This window comes from Mastomys coucha, unplaced genomic scaffold (assembly GCF_008632895.1).
Source record: "Mastomys coucha isolate ucsf_1 unplaced genomic scaffold, UCSF_Mcou_1 pScaffold15, whole genome shotgun sequence".
In the NCBI taxonomy this organism is placed as follows: domain Eukaryota; kingdom Metazoa; phylum Chordata; class Mammalia; order Rodentia; family Muridae; genus Mastomys; species Mastomys coucha.
The window spans coordinates 104,931,450-104,953,499 of record NW_022196897.1 but is presented as its reverse complement, the minus strand read 5'-3'; the positions used below and the strand labels follow the sequence as shown (position 1 = coordinate 104,953,499).

General features: G+C 51.1%; 1 protein-coding gene and 2 long non-coding RNA genes across 5 annotated transcripts in view; 1 reads left to right on the top strand and 2 right to left on the bottom strand.

The window, feature by feature from the left end:
* Positions 1-575, bottom strand: part of LOC116090738 — a 31,058-nt gene extending 30,483 nt beyond the window's left edge. The window contains exons 1-2 of the long non-coding RNA XR_004118804.1: positions 564-575; positions 240-298 (exon numbers count right to left, since the gene is read on the bottom strand). This is a non-coding gene — a long non-coding RNA (uncharacterized LOC116090738). The remainder of the gene's footprint in view (positions 1-239; positions 299-563) is intronic.
* LOC116090737 overlaps positions 1-6,456 on the top strand; it is a 14,704-nt gene extending 8,248 nt beyond the window's left edge. The window contains exon 2 of the long non-coding RNA XR_004118803.1: positions 6,233-6,456. This is a non-coding gene — a long non-coding RNA (uncharacterized LOC116090737). The remainder of the gene's footprint in view (positions 1-6,232) is intronic.
* Positions 1,595-22,050, bottom strand: Tyro3 (TYRO3 protein tyrosine kinase). 3 transcript variants are annotated; one of them, XM_031371542.1, is made up of 19 exons: positions 21,983-22,050; positions 19,660-19,843; positions 19,199-19,299; positions 18,099-18,269; positions 16,654-16,740; positions 15,799-15,914; positions 13,275-13,452; positions 12,124-12,269; positions 11,481-11,625; positions 10,803-10,932; positions 10,619-10,719; positions 10,262-10,357; positions 9,898-9,978; positions 8,947-9,039; positions 8,458-8,579; positions 7,952-8,061; positions 7,627-7,786; positions 7,287-7,423; positions 1,595-3,058 (listed from the first exon to the last, which is right to left on the bottom strand). In XM_031371542.1, exons 2-19 carry the CDS (start codon positions 19,830-19,832, stop codon positions 2,668-2,670), a joined length of 2,538 nt encoding a protein of 845 aa, XP_031227402.1. In that variant the 5' UTR covers positions 19,833-19,843; positions 21,983-22,050; the 3' UTR covers positions 1,595-2,667. The 3 variants fall into 3 exon arrangements, with proteins under 3 accessions (XP_031227402.1, XP_031227401.1, XP_031227400.1); XM_031371541.1 differs by having other exon boundaries at positions 21,951-22,021; XM_031371540.1 differs by lacking the exon at positions 21,983-22,050 and adding an exon at positions 21,516-21,917.

Here is a 22,050-nt window from a genome sequence, read left to right as displayed (position 1 = left end):
AAACCTTGTCTCAAAAAACAAAAACAAAACAAAAAACAAACAAACAAAGAAAAACTGTAGTAACACACATGTTTTGTTTTGAGTCAGTGTTCCTCTGTGTAGCTCTGGCTGGCCTGGAACTTACAAGGCTGGCCTTAAACATAACAGACTTAAAAAAAAAAAAAAAAAAAGGAAAAGAAAAAATCTCACTAGCCACCCATTTAAAGGTGCTCCCAGGAGTATTGGGAAGAGGTACTCACTCAGCTAACATCCTAGTTTAGATCTGGATTCCAGGAGGATCCTCTGCCTCTCTCCTGCCCTAGAACATGGAGGTTAAATTCTTACTTCTGGGAACACTGTATTGGAAGAGCCTAGCCACAGTTATCTAGCATACGTCAGGTTCCCTGCAAAGAATTACTGAGAAGCAGGGACTTCTGGTCAACAACTCCCAATGTTCTCTCTCAGTTAATCACACACACACACACATACACACACACACACACACACACACACACACACATACACACACATATCACTTAAAGTTAAAGCTAATCACAGCAAGAAATATTTGAAAAGCAACTCACGTGGCATTTAATTCAAGTCTCATAAGCTATGTGGGAGGGAACCTGACCTGTAGAACCAGCAACAGGTTTTTCAGGACACTTGCTCCGGGAAGGGGCCTACCTCATTCCATTGCCCAGGGCCAGAAGGGCTGTGGCTCTGCCTCTCCTAGTTTCTGTCCCAGCAGAGGCATGATCTGCGTGCCTCCTATTGTGGAAAGCCAGGAGCTCACACTGAGACTAGGTTGCAGGTGGAAATGCTGGGAAGCAACTCTGTTTCTGGTATTTCTAATCTTCAAGAGGCTCACTTTCTTTGAGTATGGATTCCCAGGCTCCCCGCAGGGGTGAAGAGATGAAGACCCAGGGAAATGTTTGGCAGCGAGTGTAGAGAGCCTCTGTTCCAACTTAAATGTCAACATGTTTGCATTTCCCAGAGTCTCGTAGGAGTTATTACTGTTGGGTGGTGGGATTACAGGCATTCTACATCTTCCTAGTTATCTACAAAGATTATATATTAATTATCTCTAACATGGCGGGTCTAATCTACTTATGAGAAGCACATTGTGTTTAACTCAGAAAATTTAAGATACAGGAAGAAGAAGGTTTCCTTAATCATATCACGTAAAGATAACTGTCTACACTTTGGCATGTCTTTTCTAGACTTTTCTTTATGCAAAGATGCTTCATTGTCTTGTGATCCAAAGGTGTGTGTGTGGGGGGGGGAAGTAAACATTTAAAAGACAAAGCCTTGGGTTGAGCATGGTAGCACAAGCCTTTAATCCCACTCAGAAGAACAAGGCAGGTCCATTTGTGTGAATCCCAGACCAGCTGGGGATACCAGACAGGTCTCAAGGGGTCGGAGCGAGCAGGGCCGTCCTGAGTTCAATTCCCAGCAGCCACATGATGGCTCAGCCATCTATACAGCTACAGTGTACTCATACACATAAAATAAATCTTTAAAAAAAAAGACCCTGTCTCAAAACAACAAAAACTCCAGCCAACCAATATTAGTAATGTAAAAAAAAAAAAAAAAAACAAAAACAAAAAACCAGAGCTTTGATTCTTTATGTTTCAATTTTATTTGTTTTGAAAGAGCAACTTAATAGCTTAGAAATATTCCTAACAGCAAGAGCCTGCCCAAGAGCCTGCCTCGTGCATTTCAGGAGGTGCCTCCACCCAGCCCTGGTTCCAGGAACTTTTCTTACCCACATCAGCCATCAGGAGTCTCTCTGGAGACTTGAGACAAACAAGGATGTCCATTTAGAGAGGAGGGTAAACCTAAGGGTCACCATGTGAAAGGGCTGGGCTCAGACAAAACTGCCTCTGTTAGTGTGGGGATATCTGGAGGCCTGGCAGCATGCTTAGACTGTAGAAGCTTGGAGGAGTCCTGAAACGCTGAACTCCTGGGCCAGACCCTTAGCACCCCTCCACCTGCCAGACTCAGACCCTGCCTTTAGAAGTCGGGTCTCTGTAGCCTTTTGTCCTTCTGCATGCCCCAAAGCCACCCAGCCAGTTCCAGGCCTGCTAAGGGTGGGGAATCAGGAAGGTGATGAGGATTCAGACCTGAGAATATCCCACCATTCCCTGCCATAAGGCTTAGGGACCCAAGTGTGCCAATCCCTTCCTAATCATCACCTAAAAGGGAACAATACATGGACATCTCTTTGTGACTTAGAGGGGCAAACAAACCTGGCATTTAAGCCCAAGTGTGGCGGGCAGTGCTGAGATCTAGGCTGCAGGCGGCTCTGAGCATGCACTAAAGTAGGAGCAGCTCAGTCAGGAGGGTAGGGGCCCACAGGGCTGTTGCTACCCCCCCTTACTGCCATCCACACCCATGGTACCCATGGAAACATAGCCACCCTCCCCTCCTGCCAGCTGCCTGCATTCAGGCAACCAGCTCTGGCTCACCTCCTCTAAGCCAAGGCCTGAACTGATGCCAGGCCGGCCAGAGCGGCTGCAGGAAGAACTGGGATTGGGCAATTTGGTCAGTCCAGGCGCCAGTACAGCTTGGGAGGGCTACCACAGGAGCCTCCATATCTTGCTGCCTGGGCTGTGATCAGACTGTGCCTAGTCAGCCAGCACAGCAGCCGGCAGAGCCAGGGGGCCCCAGCTGTCCTCTGCCTGCGGGTTAACAGCTACTGTGAGGCAATAGCCCTTGCTGCAGCAACAACAACCTCTGGTTCTCATTGAGGGGGCTTTCTGGCTGCTGCTCCAGCTGCCCTGGTGACTCGGCCAACCCTCCAGGGCTGAAGATGTACCGACAGTCACTGGGGATGCCACCTACTGCCCCCATGCCACTGCTATCCCCTGCCTCGCTGCCAGACTGCTCTCCACAGGGCAGCTCAGGGCTGCCGCTCTCAGTAGGCTGCTCAGCTCTCTCAATGTTGATGTACAAGGGGTCCTGGCTGGTGGACAGCACAGATAGGTGGCCCAGAATGTTCTCCAGTTCCATTCGTAGGCATGTGAAGCTTGGCCGCTGCTTTGGGTCGGCACTCCAGCACTGGTACATGAGATCATACCTGAGGTAAAAAGAAGAAGAAGGGGACATGGTAGCCACAAAGCAGAGGACCTCTTAATCACGTGACACAGAGATGGGAAAACAGCTCTCTCTCTCATTTTCCCTTTTTGGTTTTTTGAGACAGGCTTTCTCTGTGTAGCCCTGGCCATCCTAAACCACACACACTCTACAGACCAGGTTGGCCTCACAGATCCACCTGCCTCTGCCTCCCTAGTGTGGAGATTGAAGGGATGCACCATTACCAGGCTTGGAAAACAATTCTTTAACACTACTCTAGAAGGATAACTACATATCAGGTTAAAATACATGCATTTAGTGTATGTGTATATTTGTGTGTAAATGTATATACACTCCTGACCTCATGCATGTACCACAGCACACGTTTCAGGGACTGGCTCTCTCCTTCCACCACGTGGGTCTGTGGGATCAAACTTAGGCCTTCTGGCTTGGCACCTTTACCTGCTCAGCCATCTTGCTACATTTAACAGTTCCTTTTTTTTGTTTTGTTTTGTTTTGTCTTGTTTTTGTTTTTTTTTTTCCCGGAGACAGGGTCTCTGTATAGCGCCCTGGCTGTCCTGGAACTCAACTTTGTAGAACAGGCTGGCCTCGAACTCAGAAATCTGCCTGCTTCTGCCTCCCAAGTGCTGGAATTAAAGGTGTGCATCACCACCACCCTGCTCTTCGAAGGACCTGAGTTCAAATCCCAGCAACCACATGATGGCTCACAACCACCCGTAATGAGATCTGACGCCCTCTTCTGGTGTGTCTGAAGACAGCTACAGTGTACTTACATATAATAATTAAAAAAACTTAAAAAAAAAAGAAAATATGAAAATTGGAGCATGGATAGATGGCTCAGCAGTTCCAATAGCGCTTTTTCGAGAGACCAAAGTTCACTACCTGCCTCTGCCTCCTGAGTACTGAGTTACAGGCCTGTACCACCATCACCCAGCTTAAAAATGAATCTTTAAAAAATACTAGTCCACTGATTTTTGAGTTCGAGGCCAGCCCAGTCTACAGAGTGAGTTCCAGGACATCCAGGGCTACACAGAGAAACCCTGTCTCGAAAAAAAAAAGAAAAAAAAATACTAGTTCTACTGCAACTTGATAAGCCAAGGTAGGCTGATATCCAGGGGAGGCCTCCCCTTCTCTGAGGAGAAAAGCGAAGGAAGATGGAGGGAGGGAAGCAAGGGGGAGGGAGGGACTGGGAGGACCGGTTGTGATCAGGATGTGAAATAAATAAATTAATAATAGTAATAAAAAAGATTATGCAAAAAAATCCTTAATGAAGGGCTAGAGAGATGGCTCAGCAGTTAAGAGTATTGACTGTCCTTCCAGAGGTCCTGAGTTCAATACCCAGCAACCAAATGGTGGCTCACAACCATCTGTAATGGGGTCCTATGCACTCTTCCAATGAGTCTGAAGACAGCTACAGTGTACTCATATAAATAAAAATAAATCCTTTGTAAAAATCCTTAATGAGCCGGGCGGTGGTGGCGCACACCTTTAATCTCAGCACTTAGGAGGCAGAGGCAGGGGGATTTCTGAGTTTGAGGCCAGCCTGGTCTACAAAGTGAATTCCAGGATAGCCAGGGCTATACAGAGAAACCCTGTCTCGAAAAACCCAAAAAAAAAAAAAAAACCAGTCTGAATAAGAGGCTAGCTAAAGCGACATAGCAAAGCCATGCTTCAAAAAATAAAGCACAGGACTGGAATGCAGTCGGTTGGTAGGAGGCTTGCCCCGTGTGCACAGAGACCTGGGTCTGACCTTCAGTACCTCTGCTACACCGCTGTGATTCTGGCACTTGGGAGGTGGAGGCAGGAGGATCTGAAGTCTAGGGTACCTCTCAGCTATACAGCTCCTTTGAGTCCAGGCTAAGATAAGTGAGATCATCTCAAACAAATTCTCCAAAGTCACAGAACTATGACTTGAAGCCACAGGGGCTAGTGTCCAGCTTTCTTCTGATCCTTCTAAGGAGGAGACTAAAATAAAAGTACTTTTGTCTTACACAAAAAGACTGAAGTCAGGATTTTCTTGTTTTTTGAACTAGGGCCTAGTATGTATTAGGCAAGTACTCTATCACCAAGTTACCATATCCCAGACCCTAGACTCTGGGTTATCTTTTGAGGGGGCAGACATGTATATTTCCTCTTTTGTCCCAAGCACATATGAGGCAGCACCCACTCATGTATGCTTACATTTTCAGAAAAGTTTCCAGTCTTCTTTCTCTGCTAAGAATATCTCACCCGCACTTCTTTCTCTATCCTTACAAATTCTCTTTGAGCTCTCACTGTTTCTTTTTTTTAAAAAAAAGATTTATTTATCTATTATATGTAAGTATACTGTAGCTGTCTTCAGACACTCCTGAAAAGGGAGTCAGATCTCGTTACGGGTGGTTGTGAGCCACCATGTGGTTGCTGGGATTTGAACTCAGGACCTTCGGAAGAGCAGTCTGTGTTCTTACCCACTGAACCATCTCTCTAGCCTGAGCTCTCACTGTTTCTAAGTGCATGCTCGCTCGCTCGCTCTCCCTCCCCTCCCTCCCTCTCACTTCCCCCCCTCCCTTGTGGGGAAGGTCTTAAACAAAGTGCAATCAACAATGCCTGACTTTTGTCCATGGCAAAAACTCCAAGTACTGTCTCACAAAAAAGTCTTCTTAATTGGGGTTCCAATGGCAGAAGAATCATGCCAGACCCCAGGCAGGCTGTGGGAATGGTCCAGAACCACGGGTATATGGCCAGACAAGGATATAATTCTCAAGGCTGTGCTAGAAGCCAACTGGCACCCTTCCACCAGGCTGCCTGGTGGGAGGCCAGTGTCCACCCACCCTTCAACAGCAGCTCCAGTCTGGGAGAAGGCTGAGCCAGGGTCTGTCCCTACCGCTCCTCCTCAGAGCTCACCAAGAGGACTGAGGCTGGAGCGCAGCTTCTGAAGCTCTAGAAGGTGAGGCCGGGTACAGCCACCAGGAGAGCTGAGCTTTCTACATCAACAATGCCCTGAGCTCTGCTTACAGAACAGGTGGGCAGAACTGGTTGCTGCAAGCACGCTGACATCTGAAGTGTGCTCCTCGGTGGAGCGCTTGCTTTTCAGATACAGTCCCTAAGTTCAGTTCCTAGCACCACAATAAATAAATAAGTAAACAAATAATTTAGATGTTTTTCTCTTGGTACCCAGGCCCCAGGTCCTTCAAGCCCACTGCTGCCACTCAGGATCAGCTTCCATCTGCTTCTCATGGCTGCAACATCGGAGACCTAACCCCAAGTCACAAAAGGAACATGTATTTACTCCCCTGGACCACTCTACTCTGTCTTGACTGGAGTCAGGCAATAATACTAGAACAGACCAAGCACAGTTGATTTCAGGGTTTGGAGCATAAACAATAAAGCCACAAGGATCTAGGTTTGAGTACTAACTTATTCACATAATAGCCGTGTGACCCTGACCATGTTATTTAACCTCTTTAATCCTATTTCCTCATCCACAAAATGGAGAAAATAAGCCTTTTCCTTACAGGGTGAGAGGAAGATTGCCTGGGAGAATACCTAAAAGGCCCAGCTGGGGTCAATTATGTCACCCCGTCAAAAGGGTTTGTTTACACTATGCCGGGGTTCTGCCAGCATAGTACTTTGGTCTGGTAGCTTTGCGATTGGTTTCCTTCTTCCCAGGATCTGAGGGCTCTTCTTCAAGGGAAAGCTGAGACCAAGGGAGAAGCCCAGTTCCCTCCCCATCTTGTCCTGATCAAGAAAAGACAGTCACAGGCTGCTTGTTCTCCCTGAGGCCCTGTGCAGCCCTGCAGAAAGAGACAGGGTGCTAGAGCCAGCCTTGCAGACTACTAGCTAGGTTCCCAAAAGGTGACAAGGAAACCTGGGCTGCTGCTCAACTCTGTCTTCTGCCTTTCACAGTTCCGGTTTCTCCCCAGAGACTGGAAAGAACAGACAGCAAAAGCCAGGAGCAGGAGATATGGGGTAAGAGCCAAGCATGGTGGTTCATAGCTGTCATTCCGGAGTTTGGAGGCCAACCTGAACTGCCTAGGGACATTCTCCTGTCCAGAAAACAAAAGGGGGTGGAGGGACAGAAAACAGGGAGCTTCAGGGAAAATCGGTAATGTGGGGTAGAGATTAATCCTCACACTCAACTACAAGGCCCAAAAGAAGGACAAACAAAAGTCAGGTGCAGTAGCAGCCCTGAGCCAAAGCTCCTTCCATAACCCACTACCCGGGATACTCACACTTCCTCCATGCACTCCGGAGGCTGCTTCAGGCGGTTCCCGCCGATGAGGTAGTTGTAAATCTCAGCATTTTCAATGCCAGCATATGGCGTCTGCCCACGAGTCATGATCTCCCACATGGTCACCCCGAAGGCCCACTGGTATAAAATCAGGGTTGGGGAGGAATGTTACCAGGCTTCCTGAGCCAAGCAGAACTGTATCCCGGGATTCAAGGGTCTCATAACTAGACAAAGCTCAAAGAGCAGAACTTTGGTGGTCCATTTTGGGTCCTGCACACTCATACCCACACTAATCCACCCTACTACTCTCACTCCAAGCCCCACTGGGCCACCCTGCTCACCACATCGCTGTGTACAGTATACAAGTTGTCAGCCAAGCTCTCCAGGGCCAGCCACTTGACAGGCAATTTGGAAGCACAGCCCTGACGATAATAGTCCCCGCTATAGATTTTCCGGGAGAGTCCAAAGTCAGCCACGCACACTGTCATGTCCTCAGCCAGCCTGAGAGGGGTGATGAAAGGCAGACTCAGTCTTCCCTAAGCTCAGAGCCTTGCTAAAGCTAGGCTAGCCCCATGCATAGGAGGTTCTGTCCAAGGTAGGAGGTGACATCACCAAGTGCCAGGAGGCACTAGCTGTCTCCCACCCACAGGCCACCAGAATTCCTACATGCAATTCCGAGCTGCTAGGTCTCGGTGGATGAAGTTCCGGGAGCTCAGATACTCCATGCCACAGGCAATGTCCACCATGAACCGGACCAGGGTCTGAAGGGGCAGGTTCTGGTAGACAGACAGGGCAAGATCAGATTGAACCTCCCCACTCTGTGCGGGGCATAATGAATGAAATTCTCTGGCCAGAAAGCCTAAAGACTACTGTAAGAATCACTGAAAAGGAGATAGGGGATCAAGGACCTTCTATGGAAGCTGTGGAAAGCCTGACAAAAAGCTGCAGAATCAAATTTCTTCCCCAAAAGGTCTTTGCCTGACCTAAAATTCCTAGCAGAGCTTCAAGAGGGAAAAGGAAGCCAGTTTTAATGTGGTGGGGCTCTGAGCCCTTTGTCCCCATTGGCTCCCTAAGTCTTGCCTACCATGCCTCTTCTCCCCAGGTTCTCTCCCTTTTCCAGGCACCAGTTTCCCACCCAGTTCCTCCTGGCCACCCCCACCTGAGGCACTCACAAAAGGGTTCTCCCCAATTCGGGAGGCGAGCAGAAAGGCATGCAAGTCTCCGTGCTTCATGAAGGGCAGGATGACCATGGGAATGGGGAGACGACCTTTAGCCCTGCTCCGGAGGCTCACCCCTGGGAGACAAGGAAGAGTCAGGACCTAGGCACATGAAGGCCCAGACAGCTAGGCATCTGCTACAGGCCCTCACTACCTGCTGGCTTCCGTCTCTAGCCCTGGCACTGTTCTTCCTGCCTGGGGACTGCTCATGAAGGGCTCTGCTCTGCCTGCTGGCCCTTGCTCTGAGTGTATGTTCTCTGTTTCTCCCCCACCCACATAAGCACTTTCGAGCTCAGATCCTTCCAGCCAGATTTCAGACAGGACCTCACTAACTACCTGCTTGCTCACTGGGTAGCCAAACTTTTCTCCTCCAGGCTGCCCTCTCACGTTGGTGGAGCATATTTTTAGCCCTATTCTATATCTGCCTCCTCCAAATGGGCTCACCAACAAGCTTGGCCACGTGTGGATGGTCAAACTCCTTCATGCAAGCTGCTTCTCGAAGGAACTCTTCTATGTCACTTGAGGCGATGATGTCAGCTGGGAATAGGAAAGGGAAGGAATGGAAACAAGACTCACCACTCCCCGCCACCCTCCAAGGACTCCTAAGACTCACAGAAGCCCTGGGCTTCACCGGGGGCCAGGGACTGGGGTTTTCTAACATTGTCTCTGCCTGGTAACATTTCCCAATTCAGTTTTTTATCCTTTGATTGTTTGATCCAGGGCTCATGCTGCAGTTCAGCCTAGTCTCAGACTTGTGACCCTTCTGCCTCACTCCTCACAAGTACTGTAATCACCAGTCCAGGCTTGAGTTTTTAAACTTTCTCTCTCTCTCTTTTTTTTTTTAGATTTATTTATTTATTATATGTAAGTACACTGTAGCTGTATTCAGACACACCAGAAGAGGGCGTCAGATCTCATTACAGATGGTCGTGAGGCACCATGTGATTGCTGGGATTTGAACTCAGGACCTTTGGAAGAGCAGTCAGTGCTCTTAACCACTGAGCCATCTCACCAGCCCCCTAAACTTTCTCTTTTAAGTCTCAGTATACTGGCCAGGCTGGCCTCAAACTTGTAACAGTCCCCACCTCAGAGACTTCCCTTTAGGAAATCGGCCTTTCCCTTAGGTTTTGGCAGCTCAGGAGCTCCACCAATCACAGCTGTAATCACCCAGGAGTGAACGGTGAACACCATCACCGCTGACGGCAGGGAGCAAAGCTGGGGCACGAATCTTTGCGTGGGCTTATGCTTTTGAATTATTCACGTGGCGCAGTCAGCATCCCTGCGAGTGCTGAGTAGCTTCTTGTGAAATCTCAGGCAGAGTGGCGCCTGCTCCAGATCAGTCACTCTCTTTACCCCTCTTCCCTACCTGGCAACAAATCCCATTGTCTAACTCACCTTTCAGCATCTTCACTGCCACTTTCACAAAGGAGCCATCTTCCTGTTTTAGCTGGGCTTCCCGAACTGATCCGAACTCTCCTAAACAAGAAATCAATGGACAGGGCAAGACACCTCAGGCTCCCCATGCCTACCCTTCCCTCTCAGGTGGTCATAAAATCATCAATTAAGGCTCTTAGAGGTGTCTGTACTGGGAATGGCTCTTTGCCTCTAACCATGATTCCTTGTAAAACCCCTAAATCAGGCATCCACAGGTATATCTTGTTTATAGGAGCTGACCCAAATTCACATCCATCCTGGAAGCAACTGGAACAAGCCATGCAGAGAGGGCAAATTCATGATAGTCGCCCCCCAGCCCCCATACCTTTGCCCAGCATCCGGCCGAGGGTGAACTGCTGCTCTGGAATGAGGACGTCCTCCAGCTTTTCCTTCAACTCATCGCTGATGCCCAGGCTATCCACTGCAGGGAGGAGGTGAAAGGGAAGTGGAGCTGCAGGCAAATCCATACTCCAGCCTACTATCTCCACCCAGCTTTCTGCCCTCAGCAGATCCTGGATCTCGCACATTGTGGTGATACGTTCCACCAAGCAGTTTAGGGTGTCCCTTTTCATTACTGTGGGGCTTATCAAGGCTCAAGCACTTTGGCTAGATAAATGAGTCGGTAAAAGGTAGGAACACAAGATAGCCTGTCTTTTCCCTTCTATGATGCCCCTGCACTCACATGTGGCCTCAATGCGTTCAGGCCTTTCTCGATTGAAAGATCGGGCTGCCCGGAAGTGTACAGCTGGCTCCCCTCGGGCCATGACACTGTCAAAGGCTTGCCTAAAGAGAAACCCAGGACTTCAGGTAAATTACAAGGCCCTCTGTTACCACCTACCTCTCTGGCCACGGTCCCACTTCCTTACCCGAACCGTGTCTCCTTTCGTCTCTTCCGAAGCAAGATGAGAGCCAAGGCAGCAGCTGTGATCAGGGCAGTGAGCACACCCAGGACCACAGGCACCCAGGATGTGCGGCTGTGGGGAGGGCCCTGCCTCCCTGTGACAGGGAAAGGCAATGTCATGAGCCAGGCTGACACCAAAATGTCCTTTTATAACTTTGCCAGGATGGCCACCTCACCTAGCCTTGCTAAAAGATTTCCTAAGCCAAGCAGAGTGTCAAATCAAAAAGACCTCAAAGATCCAAGAGTTTGTACCTGAGAAGTGACAGGCTCTCACTGCAGTGTCACCTGCAGTGTACCAAAGCAAAGGGAGAAAAACAAGACAGAAACACCAACCCCGGTCTCATCTTGACTCCTTTTTCTTTTGGTTTTTCGAGTCAGGGTTTCTCTGTGTAGCCCTGGCTGTCCTGGAACTCACTCTGTAGACCAGGCTGGCCTCAAACTCAGAAATCCGCCTGCCTCTGCCTCCCAAGTGCTGGGGTTATAGGCGTGTGCCACCATGGCCCGGCAACTGCTTGACTCCTTAATTGTGTGTGTGTGTGTGTGTGTGTGTGTGTGTGTGTGCGCGTGCACTTCAAAGACAGGTGTCACTAGCCTCTTCCTATCAGTCAGTGTAATCCCTGAAAGCCTGTCCTACAAGCCTTACCTGCATGGTCGTGAGAAGACACCACCAGTGGTTGACTCCAGGGCCCATCACCAATTGCATTGGAGGCACACACTCGCAAAATCAGGTCCTTCTGGGTATCCCAGCTGGTCAGATTGGCCCTGGTTCCTTCCACCATCAGTTCATCCTGTAGCCAGGAAAAGCCCCACCCTTACACTGAGCATAGGGAAGCCTCTAGCTGGGCAGGGAGGGCAGAAGAAGGTTCAGCTAAGGAATCAGGGAACCTTAGGGGCCCAGTGAGTGTTAGGGGCTATACAACACAATCCCCTGGGAGTCACCACATTCCTGCCCTGGACTGAAGGAGAGAGGCCTCTCTGAAACATAAACAAATCTCATCACTACCAGAGGATGACAGGACATAGAGCTGGGACTGTAAAGCCTCATCAGTGTCCCCTGCTGCCCCCCCTCCCTTGCAGGAGCAGGGATAGGCTTCCTGATTTGCATACAAAGGGCTATCCCAGAGGAGTGACAAACCAATGAGACAGGGAGCTTGCCTTGCCAGGAGGTGGAGGGTATTGCCTGGGGCTGTCTGTGGGTGCCCGTACCCTCCAGAGACATAAGTCTCAGAAGTGCAGGGCAGACTCTCCAGCACAGTAGGGGAGGCAGAAGGGACTGTCTCCCTTACCTGGGTTCCATTTTCTTGGACCCAGGACAGCTTGTAAGGTCCTAGGGGACCTTCCCCAGGGTCCTCAGGAGTCACTTCCTCCCATTCCAGGATAAGGCCTGAGTCGGTACGAATGGCGTGGAGATTCTGAGGCGCTCTGGTTGGCGCTGTACCCAAAGGAAGAAAGCTCTTAGGAGCCCCTGTCTTTCCCTACCATCACCATCCCACACAAACCAAGAGCTGAAGAGCTCAGAAAGCAGAGGATGAGGAAAGGGCTTGCCTCCCAGCTGCAACTGCTAACTCCCCTGTGTTGGGGAGGGAAGCCTGGGCAGGACAGAAGTGGCCCAGCCCCCACATCTCTATAGTGTGACTCTTCATCACCCTGGGACTGCTTTGCCCTTCCCCCACCCAGCCTCATTCAACAAGCAGAGAACAAGCAGAGAACGACAAGCAGTGTTCTTCTGACTTGCTGTGTCCTTCCTTACCTTGCTGCACTTTCCCACAGAATATTTATACAGCTCCTTTTTTGTTTTTGTTTTTTTGTTTTGTTTTGTTTTTCGAGACAGGGTTTCTCTGTGTAGCCCTGGCTGTCCTGGAACTCACTCTGTAGACCAGGCTGGCCTCGAACTCAGAAATCCACCTGCCTCTGCTTCCCAAGTGCTGGGATTAAAGGCGTGCACCACCACCGCCTGGCTATACAGCTCCTTTTTATCCTGCAGGCCTTACTCATGCCTCAGTCACGGAGCCTAGGCCTTTCCCTAGGCTCTAGGGGCCTTATGAATGAACAAATTCATACATTTACTTAAAGCATGAGTTTTCTTTTTAACTAAATTCTGTGGTTCTCCAGCCTGAGCTTTATGAATAATCTTGGTCACAATGTTAGAAAGCTGGCCATCCCAGCAGGATCTTTTTCAGGGATACTGGGGATTGAATCTCTAGCCAAGGAGTCAATCAATGAGCTGTATTCTAGCCCTCTTTAGGGGATTTTGCTTGGGCACCCTGAAGTATTCTTAAACTATTCTGTCTTTTCCAGTTTGTTTATCTATCTGTTCCTCCTATAAGAACTAGATAAGATGTGGTATGCAGTAACATGCAGTCGATGTTCAGTAAGTGCTCACTGAATGAATGCCGCCTTCCCTCTCCAGTCCTGCATCTCCTGCTGAGTCACTTACCTAGGCCCTTTGTCTGAAAGGGCACCCAGTCTCCATAGGGAGAGGGTCCCAAGGCATTGGCACAGCGCACCCTAAGGCTGTAGTTGGTGGCAGGGGCCAAGTTCCGAAGCAGGCAGGTAAAGGGTGGCACAGGAACCACGACAGCAAGGGCCTCCCATTCTCCTGGGGCATGTGCCACCTTCAGCAAACAAAACAAAATCAAACAAAAAATCAAAACCCAGAAAAGCATAAAACCGATGAGATTAGATAAGGAGTCAGGTCTCTGAGATGAGGTGGAAGACAGGATAGGCAATGCATGGGAGCTTGAACAAATGTTTCCTCCAAGTCTGTCAGCAAACAATTGCCCCAACTTGTCTCCACCTCAAGGCCATACCAGGTTCACCCTTTGTATTTTGCAGATACTATTTCTTTCTTGGAATGACCTGCTGCTGTTCCTAGAGAAGCTCTACTTACTCTGAGACTGAATGCAAGCTCAAGGGGTAGACTGTTCATGGGCAAGGCACTGAGTTCAATACCCAGCAAGGGGCAGGGAGTCAAGACAGGTAAATGTCCCTTTGGTTGTTTTTGAGACAGGATCTCACTGTGTAGCCTTGGCTGTCCTGGAACTCAGCCTGTAGACCAGGCTGGCCTCACATTCAGAAATCTGCTGCCTTCTGAGTGCTGGGATTAAAAGCATGTACCACTATGCCAGGCTAGGGTCACTTTCTTATGTCTCAGCAACTCCAGAAAACTCTGCTTGCCTATTTGTACTTAGTACTTGGTTGTTCCAGAGTATCTGCCTTCTCTATTTACTCATTGCCCCAAAGCTCAGAGCTTCTCAGGGTGAGAAGAATAGGGGGCAGAGAGCACTGTGAGCCAGCTTCTCACCTTACATCATAGGGGCCCAGAACAAGAATACAAAGGAAGGCTTATGTGTGTGTCTGGGGGAGGGGAGGGAGTTCAGTAGCAGAGTACTCTCTTAGTGTTAGTCCAAAAGGCCCTGAGTTCAATCCTTAGCATCCCCGGCTCTCAACACACACAAATCCTTATACTCCATGGTTCAATACTTAAACATTAAAAATCATCCAGTACATTTATTTATTTACTTATTTATTCAGGAGTGTTGGGGATCACGTACAGGCTTTATGTAAGCCAGACAAGTGCCATTCCGTTGCACTATATCCTTAGTCAAGTTTCTTCTCATTGTCATAGTCTCTCTCCCTCCCTCCCCCTTCCTCTAAGGAGGTCTCAGGATCTCAGGCTAGCCTTGAATTCATTCATTTTATAGCCAAGAATAGCCTTGAACTGCCTGAGTGCTGGGATAGGAAATAACACAATGCCTGATTTTAGGTGGTGCTGGGGATAGAATCCAGGGCTTCCTACTGCTAAGCAAGCACTCTACCAATGAGCTACATCTCCAGAGCACTCCCCTCCAGTACCCTGGAAGAGCTGGGCCTCAGGAAGGAGCCTTCAGCATCCAGGCTTACAGTGCATGGATGTGAACGATGTTGGCTGTTCCCACCCACTACACCCAGTGGCTGTCATCAGACACAGAGGTATACACATCACAGCAAGGTCTACCTTTGGAATGATGGGCCAGAGAAGATGCCCATTCGGGCCTTGGACTCAGACCTACAGCAGCCAGGACAAATGTACAGTTTTATGTGGCAGAAAAGATAAGCCAGGTAAGCTTGTCCTTTAGCCCCGAAGACTCTGCCCTTAGGACAAAGGGCTGTGGCCAGGGTGAAGCCAGGAGAGAGCCCATCCTGTCTAGGGGACATAATTAGAAGAGTTTCAAAGGTTCTTATTAAAAAGGACTGGAATACATAGGCACAGAGTATTTGCTTAGCATGTGCAAAGCCCTGGGTCTATTCCCAGCACAGATAGATAGATAGATAGATAGATAGATAGATAGATAGATAGATAAAATTCACCAGGGTTCAGCACCCTTTCTCGTCCTCTTGTTCTCTTTAGGGGCAGTGGCAGGATGTGAGAGAGAGGAATATCAACTATGTTAAAAGAAAAGCTCTTTGATCTTCCTGCTGGTACAGGGTTTGCCTAGTATGTGACAGGCCTGGGTTTGATTGTTAATATTGAAAGGGGTAAGTTGAAAGAAGGAAAATACACCTATAATCCCAGCACTTGGGAGGCAGAGGCAGGTGGATTTCTGAGTTTGAGGCCAGAGTGGTCTACAGAGTGAATTCCAGGACAGCCAGGGCTACACAGAGAAACCCTGTCTTGAAAAACCAAAAAAAAAAAAAGAGAGAGAGAAGAAAAGAGAAAAAAGGAAAATACTCTTCCAGATGCCCAAGCCCACTCTGATCTGCTTTCTAGCATAAAGAAGGCACAGGCCTGAAGCCTCTCTGCAAGTCTGCTACAGAAGTAAAGGACAGAGCAGACAGTAGCCTAGGCTCTTCCTACGGAGAAGCATCTGAATAGTGCTGGAGACCCAGATCCCCTAAGTGACACAACACCATTACAAAGTGCAGCCAAAAAAACGAGCATAGTTAGGCAGCAAGAGCCTGCTGTGCTCAGCTCAGCCTACCTGTACAGTACAGGAATGCAGCAGAGCTAAGCCGTCAGCACCTGGCACCCAGGCCACGCTAGCGTTGTAGCTGGAGACCGTCGTTACTGTGGTGTTGAAAGGAGCTGCAGGCGGTGCTGTGGATAGGGACTTAGTGTCAGTGCAGAGTGAAAACATGAGGGGAGGGAGGGAGGCACGGGAGTCAAGGCTTGATTTTGTCCTAAGGCCTGGAGTACCTCCTAAAGATCGCTCATCAGCCCATCCAAGGCAGAGGGGTGCATAAACCAGCCACCGGTAGGGCACTGTTGTTTATATCCAGGAGAGGGCCTAGGCTGTGGGCAGAGGCTGGCTACCCAAATAAAGGGCCCTGACCAAAGAATAAGAGGGGGGAGGGGTGTTCTGGGACTACAAAAGGAGAAACAGGCAACTGCCCGGCATCCACAGATAAGTGCCTTTGCATACTGGCTTCTCTCCTCCCTCCCTCCTCCTCCTCTGCACCAACACTTTGGGTACCCTCTGTCATCTACCAAGCTGCTGCCCCCACCCCCATTCCTTCTATAGAAGACAGAGACAAGGTTGAATAAAAGCCTTGACCATCTCCTGCTGGCTCCTTCCTCCCCTTCCTCCCAGGGACTCTGCTTCGTGATGGGAAATCTGCTGTGACGTCAGGATTCTATTCCTGTCTCAGCTGTGGCAGGGTCTCAGGTGCTCCCACTAGGAATGGGAGCTATGCCAATTACTCCTCACCTGGAGATTCCTGCAGAGCTGCTGCAAGCTGGAAAGCCAGCCAATTCTACTGCTAGACAGCTGGCTGAGACTGCCCCTGTCCTTTCTCAGCGCCCCCATCCTCTCCCACCCCGTCCTGTGTCCCCCTACCTTGAAGGCGAATAATGGCTGGTCGGGAAGTGGCTAGGCCTTTTATGTTGTGAGCTTCACAAGAAAACTCTGTGCGCTGGGTCACTCCTGGGGCCAAAAAAACCTTAGTCAGTCCCCCAAGCAGCAACTCCCACCTTAGTCTGAGTTTAGGAAGGAGGGGCTTTAATTCAGGCTCTTGCCAGAACATCTTAGAAGTCCCTCTAGCCAAAGGAAGGGGTTGGACAGTGGGGTATGGTGGAATGGAGCTAGGACTTTGCAGTCTAAAAGGCTTGGATGGTGCTATTTCCCCATCTGATGAATGGGAGAACTTTAAAGTAACAGATTTAAAGTGCACTGTGCACAGTGAGAGCCTGGAGAAATGTTATAACCGTGCCTCCCACCTTAATCCCATCTCCCACAAGCAGCACAGGGCACCTCCCTTTTCTGGCAACTCCTTGATTGTGCACACCAGAGCCCTTTTGTTTTCCGCCCTGTCACTGTCGAGTCTGGAGACTCCAGCTTTGTAAGGCTCGGCTCAGCTCCCCTTGCCTGTGTCTTGTCTACCCAACCATCCTCAAGTCTTTTGTCTTCCTTCCATTCCCCACGGTGCCCAGCACAGTGTGGTACGTGCGGCAGGAGTTCCACTGAGTGCTTATTATTACAGGGCTGACTGCCTGAGGGTCCTAACCACGCACAAGTGGAGGGAAGCTGGCAGCTGTGAACCAGCCTCCCTTCTTCTGAACAGATCCTGCCTGGGCACCAGCAGGTCCTCCAGTTACCTCGATCAAGATGCAAATCCCTGGGGACTTCCCTTTCATGCTCAGACTCATCTGGAAACAGTACACTTAGTTTCACAGATCAGCAAATCTCACAAGCATATGATGGCTATGCTCAGGTTCTTAGGGACGTCTGGGAGAATGTGTGCACTGTGGCTGCCTGGGGTCTAACTGTACAGGATTTGAACAGATACGGTAATTTGGGAAATTTTCTAGAAAGGCCCAGCAGATGAGGAGGCTCTGTATTTCTGCGCTGGCCTCCCTCTCCCCTTTACCCTCTTCCATTTCCCTTTCTATAGCCTGAGCCGAGTCTGCTCCCAGTTTGCCAGACACTCCTCCCTAGCTCTGCGTGGGCTGGTTTCTGGCTCCTTCCCTGGGGAGGGGGGAGGATGGGTGTCCCTGATCTCATATAATTCCTCTCTCATGGCCAGCTGTGCAAGGACCAGACTGTTGTGGGTGAGGAAAGGAGGCCCCAGCACCCTCTTTAACCACACAGCAGGGTCACACCTTATCAGCCCACCGAGCCGGCAGAGCACATGCAACTAATGAGCTTAGTGGTGGCGCAGCTCACGAACCCTGACACTGGGACTGGCCCTGGACACTCAAACTCATATCCCAACTCTATAGTGCTCCCCCCAGGGATTGACCCAGCTCACTCTTGGCTCAAACCCTGCCCCTGAGGCTGCTCACCTGTCACATTTAAAACAGAGGGAGAGGGAGCAGGTCCCCCAACCTTAATGGGTCCTCTCCACCAGAAAATGGTTACAGGTTCCGGAGGACCCACAGCCTCACAAGACAGCTGAAAAGGGGCATTGGGTGGCACCGCCAGATCTTTTGGTTCCACCGTGAAGAATGGCACACCTAGGGAGAAAAAGTGAGGGGGAGTTAGCCCCGCCACCTCTTACTTTCCTACTGCTCAAATCACGAGTTCATTTCCATTTGAAGTATTCTATTCCGTAAAGGGCAGTCACCACAGGACCCTTAGCTGCAAACCCGCAGCAGGTGTGGGGAGGAGGTGGAGTGGGCTTCATTTTCCCCATCTCCCTTTTCTGCTGCCCCCTAAGGCAAGGCAGACTCTGCTGCCAGCCCCCACAGTCCCTTCCCAGACCTGCTCTGACAGCCCTTCTCAGAGTATGGGAGAGGCTGGGGTGGGGAGGTGGGGGGAGGAGCACCCTGGGAGGGGGAGTGGGTGGAGCTTTAGCAGAGTTCTGCTGGCAGGCCCCAGCTCCTGTTCAGGGCCCTTTGTTACTTTCTTAGTCACTTTGTTTTCCAGGGCTGCACAGCTCTGAGCTCCAGCAGCTGCAGAGCCTCCTTCCCCTCCCCCACATCCTCCCCCCTTTGGTAGGTCCATTTGGCAGAACAAGGTCCAGCTTCTGATGAATGCTTGACAGAAGGCTGAAAACAGACTGGACGTCAGAAAACTGTGGGTCCTGGTGACCTCTGTGGTTCTTAAACAGCCAGATTCCAGCAGGTAGGATCCCTGAGGTCTGGACGTGGTTCACAACCTGTTGGTCAAGACCCCTTCGGCGAACTTCCATCTCCAAAAATATGTGCATCGCAGTTCATAATGATGGCAAAATTACAGTTATGAAGTAGCAACAAAAATAATGTTATGGTTGGGGATCACCACACCACAAGGAACTGTATTAAAGGGTCGCAGCATCAGGAAGGTTGAGAGCCACTGGCCTAAGCCACAGAAGGCAGTCCAGCTTACACTGAGCTCTCTTCTGCAGAGTTATAAGTCTTAATTCCAAGCCAAATGGCCCATCCAGCTAGTACTGCCTCCTCACCTTCAACAGTGAGCCATACTGACTGAGAGATCTTGGTTTCTTCCCCATCCTTCACCTGGCACCAGTACAGGCCGGCATCAGACCGCTCCACTGACTTCAGGCTGTGGAAACAGAGTATCAGGCTTACTTTTCAGAGTCAAGAGAGCCAGATCCTTTAATCCCAGCACCCTTGAGGCTGAGACAAATGGACTGTGAGTTTGAGACTAGACTTGTCTACACAACGAGAGGGTGAGCTGGAAGCCAACCAGTGCTACATAGTAAGACCCTGTCTGGAAAAAAAAAAAAAAAGAGGGGCAACTCCGATGAGCAGACTTATTGGGTTTAGCCTGGCCATTTTCTAGAAAGTTCCACAGTTTGCCAAATGTTAAGACCACAGACCTCTAGACATCAGCCTCAGCTCTCAGGGCACAGGCTGTTGGTCCCTGAGCTGTCCTCCCACTCCCTCCCCCACAGTCCTGCACCTGAGTAAGCCAATCCAGTTGTGCTCGCTTATTGAGATGGACACCTGGCTTGCATTCTGGACCACAACGCCATCCTTCATCCAGTGTATGTCAGGGTCTTCCATTCCCTCCACGCTGCAGTTGAGCTTCACTGGCTGCCCCTGAGACACTGTCATCTTCACTGGGGCTCCCATGAGCTTCAGACCTGAAGGATGGTAAAGAGGATGTGTCAGTATGATTGAAATAGCCCTTGTCCCTGGAACATCTCCTATTTATTCTCTTCTAGAAAGCAGTGTCCATGCTAGAAGACTCACTCTCAGACAGTGTCAAGGAAGCAGAGGCAGGATTCTGTGGGAAGGATAGTGACCTGAACCCAGGCTGGGAGAAAGAGTATGACAAGACTTCTAGTTTTCTGGTATCACCCAGTTCCCTTAGCACCAAAGACTTCTTCCCCATAGCTCCCCATTGCCCAATCACTAGAAGGCAAACGGAGCTGAAAGCAGTGGACACATGTCACCTCCCTGAGCAGGCACTGTCCTGGGCATGACTGCTGTATCCAACCAGTGCAACAGGCTGCCAGCTCTCTGCTCGGGGTGTCAGTCAAGCCCATGAACTGCTGCCAGTATCCCTGACTCCACCCTGTAAAATGAGGGGAGGCCGAGGAAAGGAAGGGGGGGAGTGCTCCCCTGAAGAGGAGAACATATGGCTACAAAACCACGTCAGATCAAACACATGGCAGCCTTCCTGGCAGCCGCCTGCTCTATTAATACCTGAATGTGTGCTGGGGCGGGTGCTAGGAAGACGGGAGGCAGAAGGGAGGGGTGGGGTCCTAAGCAAGAGCCCTAAGACCCCAGAGCTACTGTGGCACCAACAGAGCCCACTTAGTAGAATCTTACCCTCCTCAGGCAAGGGTGGACACACATAAACACACGCCCACACACACACCCTCCCGGCATGTTTTTAAACAGATGGGCAGGTGAAGAATCTGCATAAAAGAAATCCGGACCTGTTCTTTCTGCTCTTTCCTGTGTAACCCTAGGTACATTCCTGGGCTCTCTGAGCATCAGATACGCACCTCTTAGCTTGCAAATACTTTCCACTCTTTATCTTCCCTTCCTTGCGAGGCTAATGTGGCAAAGAACTCAGTTTTTAAGAAATGCTAGCTGGGTGGCTGCTGCCGGGGCCCCTGTCTCTACCCTACTGGTTCACCCTCACAGGACCGGGAGACATAGCTTTACACCCCTTCTCTACCCAGCAGTTCCAGATGTGTGCCTTGTGAACTTATGGACAAAGGTGCTGCCCTCCTGCCTCGGGGAAATGCCTCAGTGGCTATGTGGCAACGTAAAGCTAATCTTCACAAGGAGCAGTAACCTTCACCCAACCCAAGCTATGCAACCTTCGGGTTTCCGGGAGCTCCAAGGGCCACAGGAACTGGAGTACGGGCAGAGGTATTTTAGAATCCAGCACCTTCCCAACCCTAGGTGCTCAAACCAAGACCCTGTAGTTTCAAAGTGGGACCTCGGGGGTGTGCGGAAGGCAGAATGGGTCCTCAGGACTGGGGAAATAGGAGCAAACAACTAGGAACACAGAGGCGGGAAAATACAGTCCTAAGCACCCCCGGCTGCCCACACCCCCCACTCCCTTCCTTTGCACCCCGCCAGCCCCGGGCGCGAGAAAGTTGGGGGCGGGGGCCGCGGCCGGAGGTCTGGCAGCCAACACCCGCTGCGTCCTAGCCTCGGCCTTCCAGCACCGGCCACAGACCCCAACCTCTGGCTGGCCCAGGCCCGGGTCTCGCCCGCTGCCCTCCCCCGGCTGCGCCCCTCAGCCGTGCCGCTCAGCAGCCCCCCGCTTCCCGCCGCCTCCCCGGCCACCCCTACCTGCGGCCGCGGACCCGGGGAGCAGCAGAGAAGCCAGCCCCGCCAGCAGCAGCGGCCGGAGCCCCGGCCGCCCCATGCTCCGCCTCAGCGCCATCGGCGGCGACGCCGCACCATGCCGGGCCCGGCCCGCGAGCGCCGAGAGGAGGGCGGCGGAGGAGGGGCGGGAGGCCCGCGGGAGGGGCGGGGGGCGGCGCTCGGCCCGGGCGTCCCGGACCCGCGGCCGCCTAGAGCCGCGGCCACCGCCGTCAGCAGCGAGGAGTCCCCGGGGCTGCGGCTGGGCCACCGCGCTCCTTCCACAGCCGCCGCCGCCGCCGCCGCTGATTCATGTTCTCCTGCGAGCCACCGCCTCCTCCCGGCCCGCCCTCCGCGGAGCTCGTGCCGCTCCCCCCACCCCACCCCGCTGCGCAGCCCCGGTGGCGAGAGCCGAGCGCTAACCTCAGCCCTTACGGCCCCGACCTCCCGCCCACCTCCAGACGGCGCAGCGGGACCCGCGCCCCGGCCACTCCGCTGCGGCTGCGGAGGACCTGCCTCACTC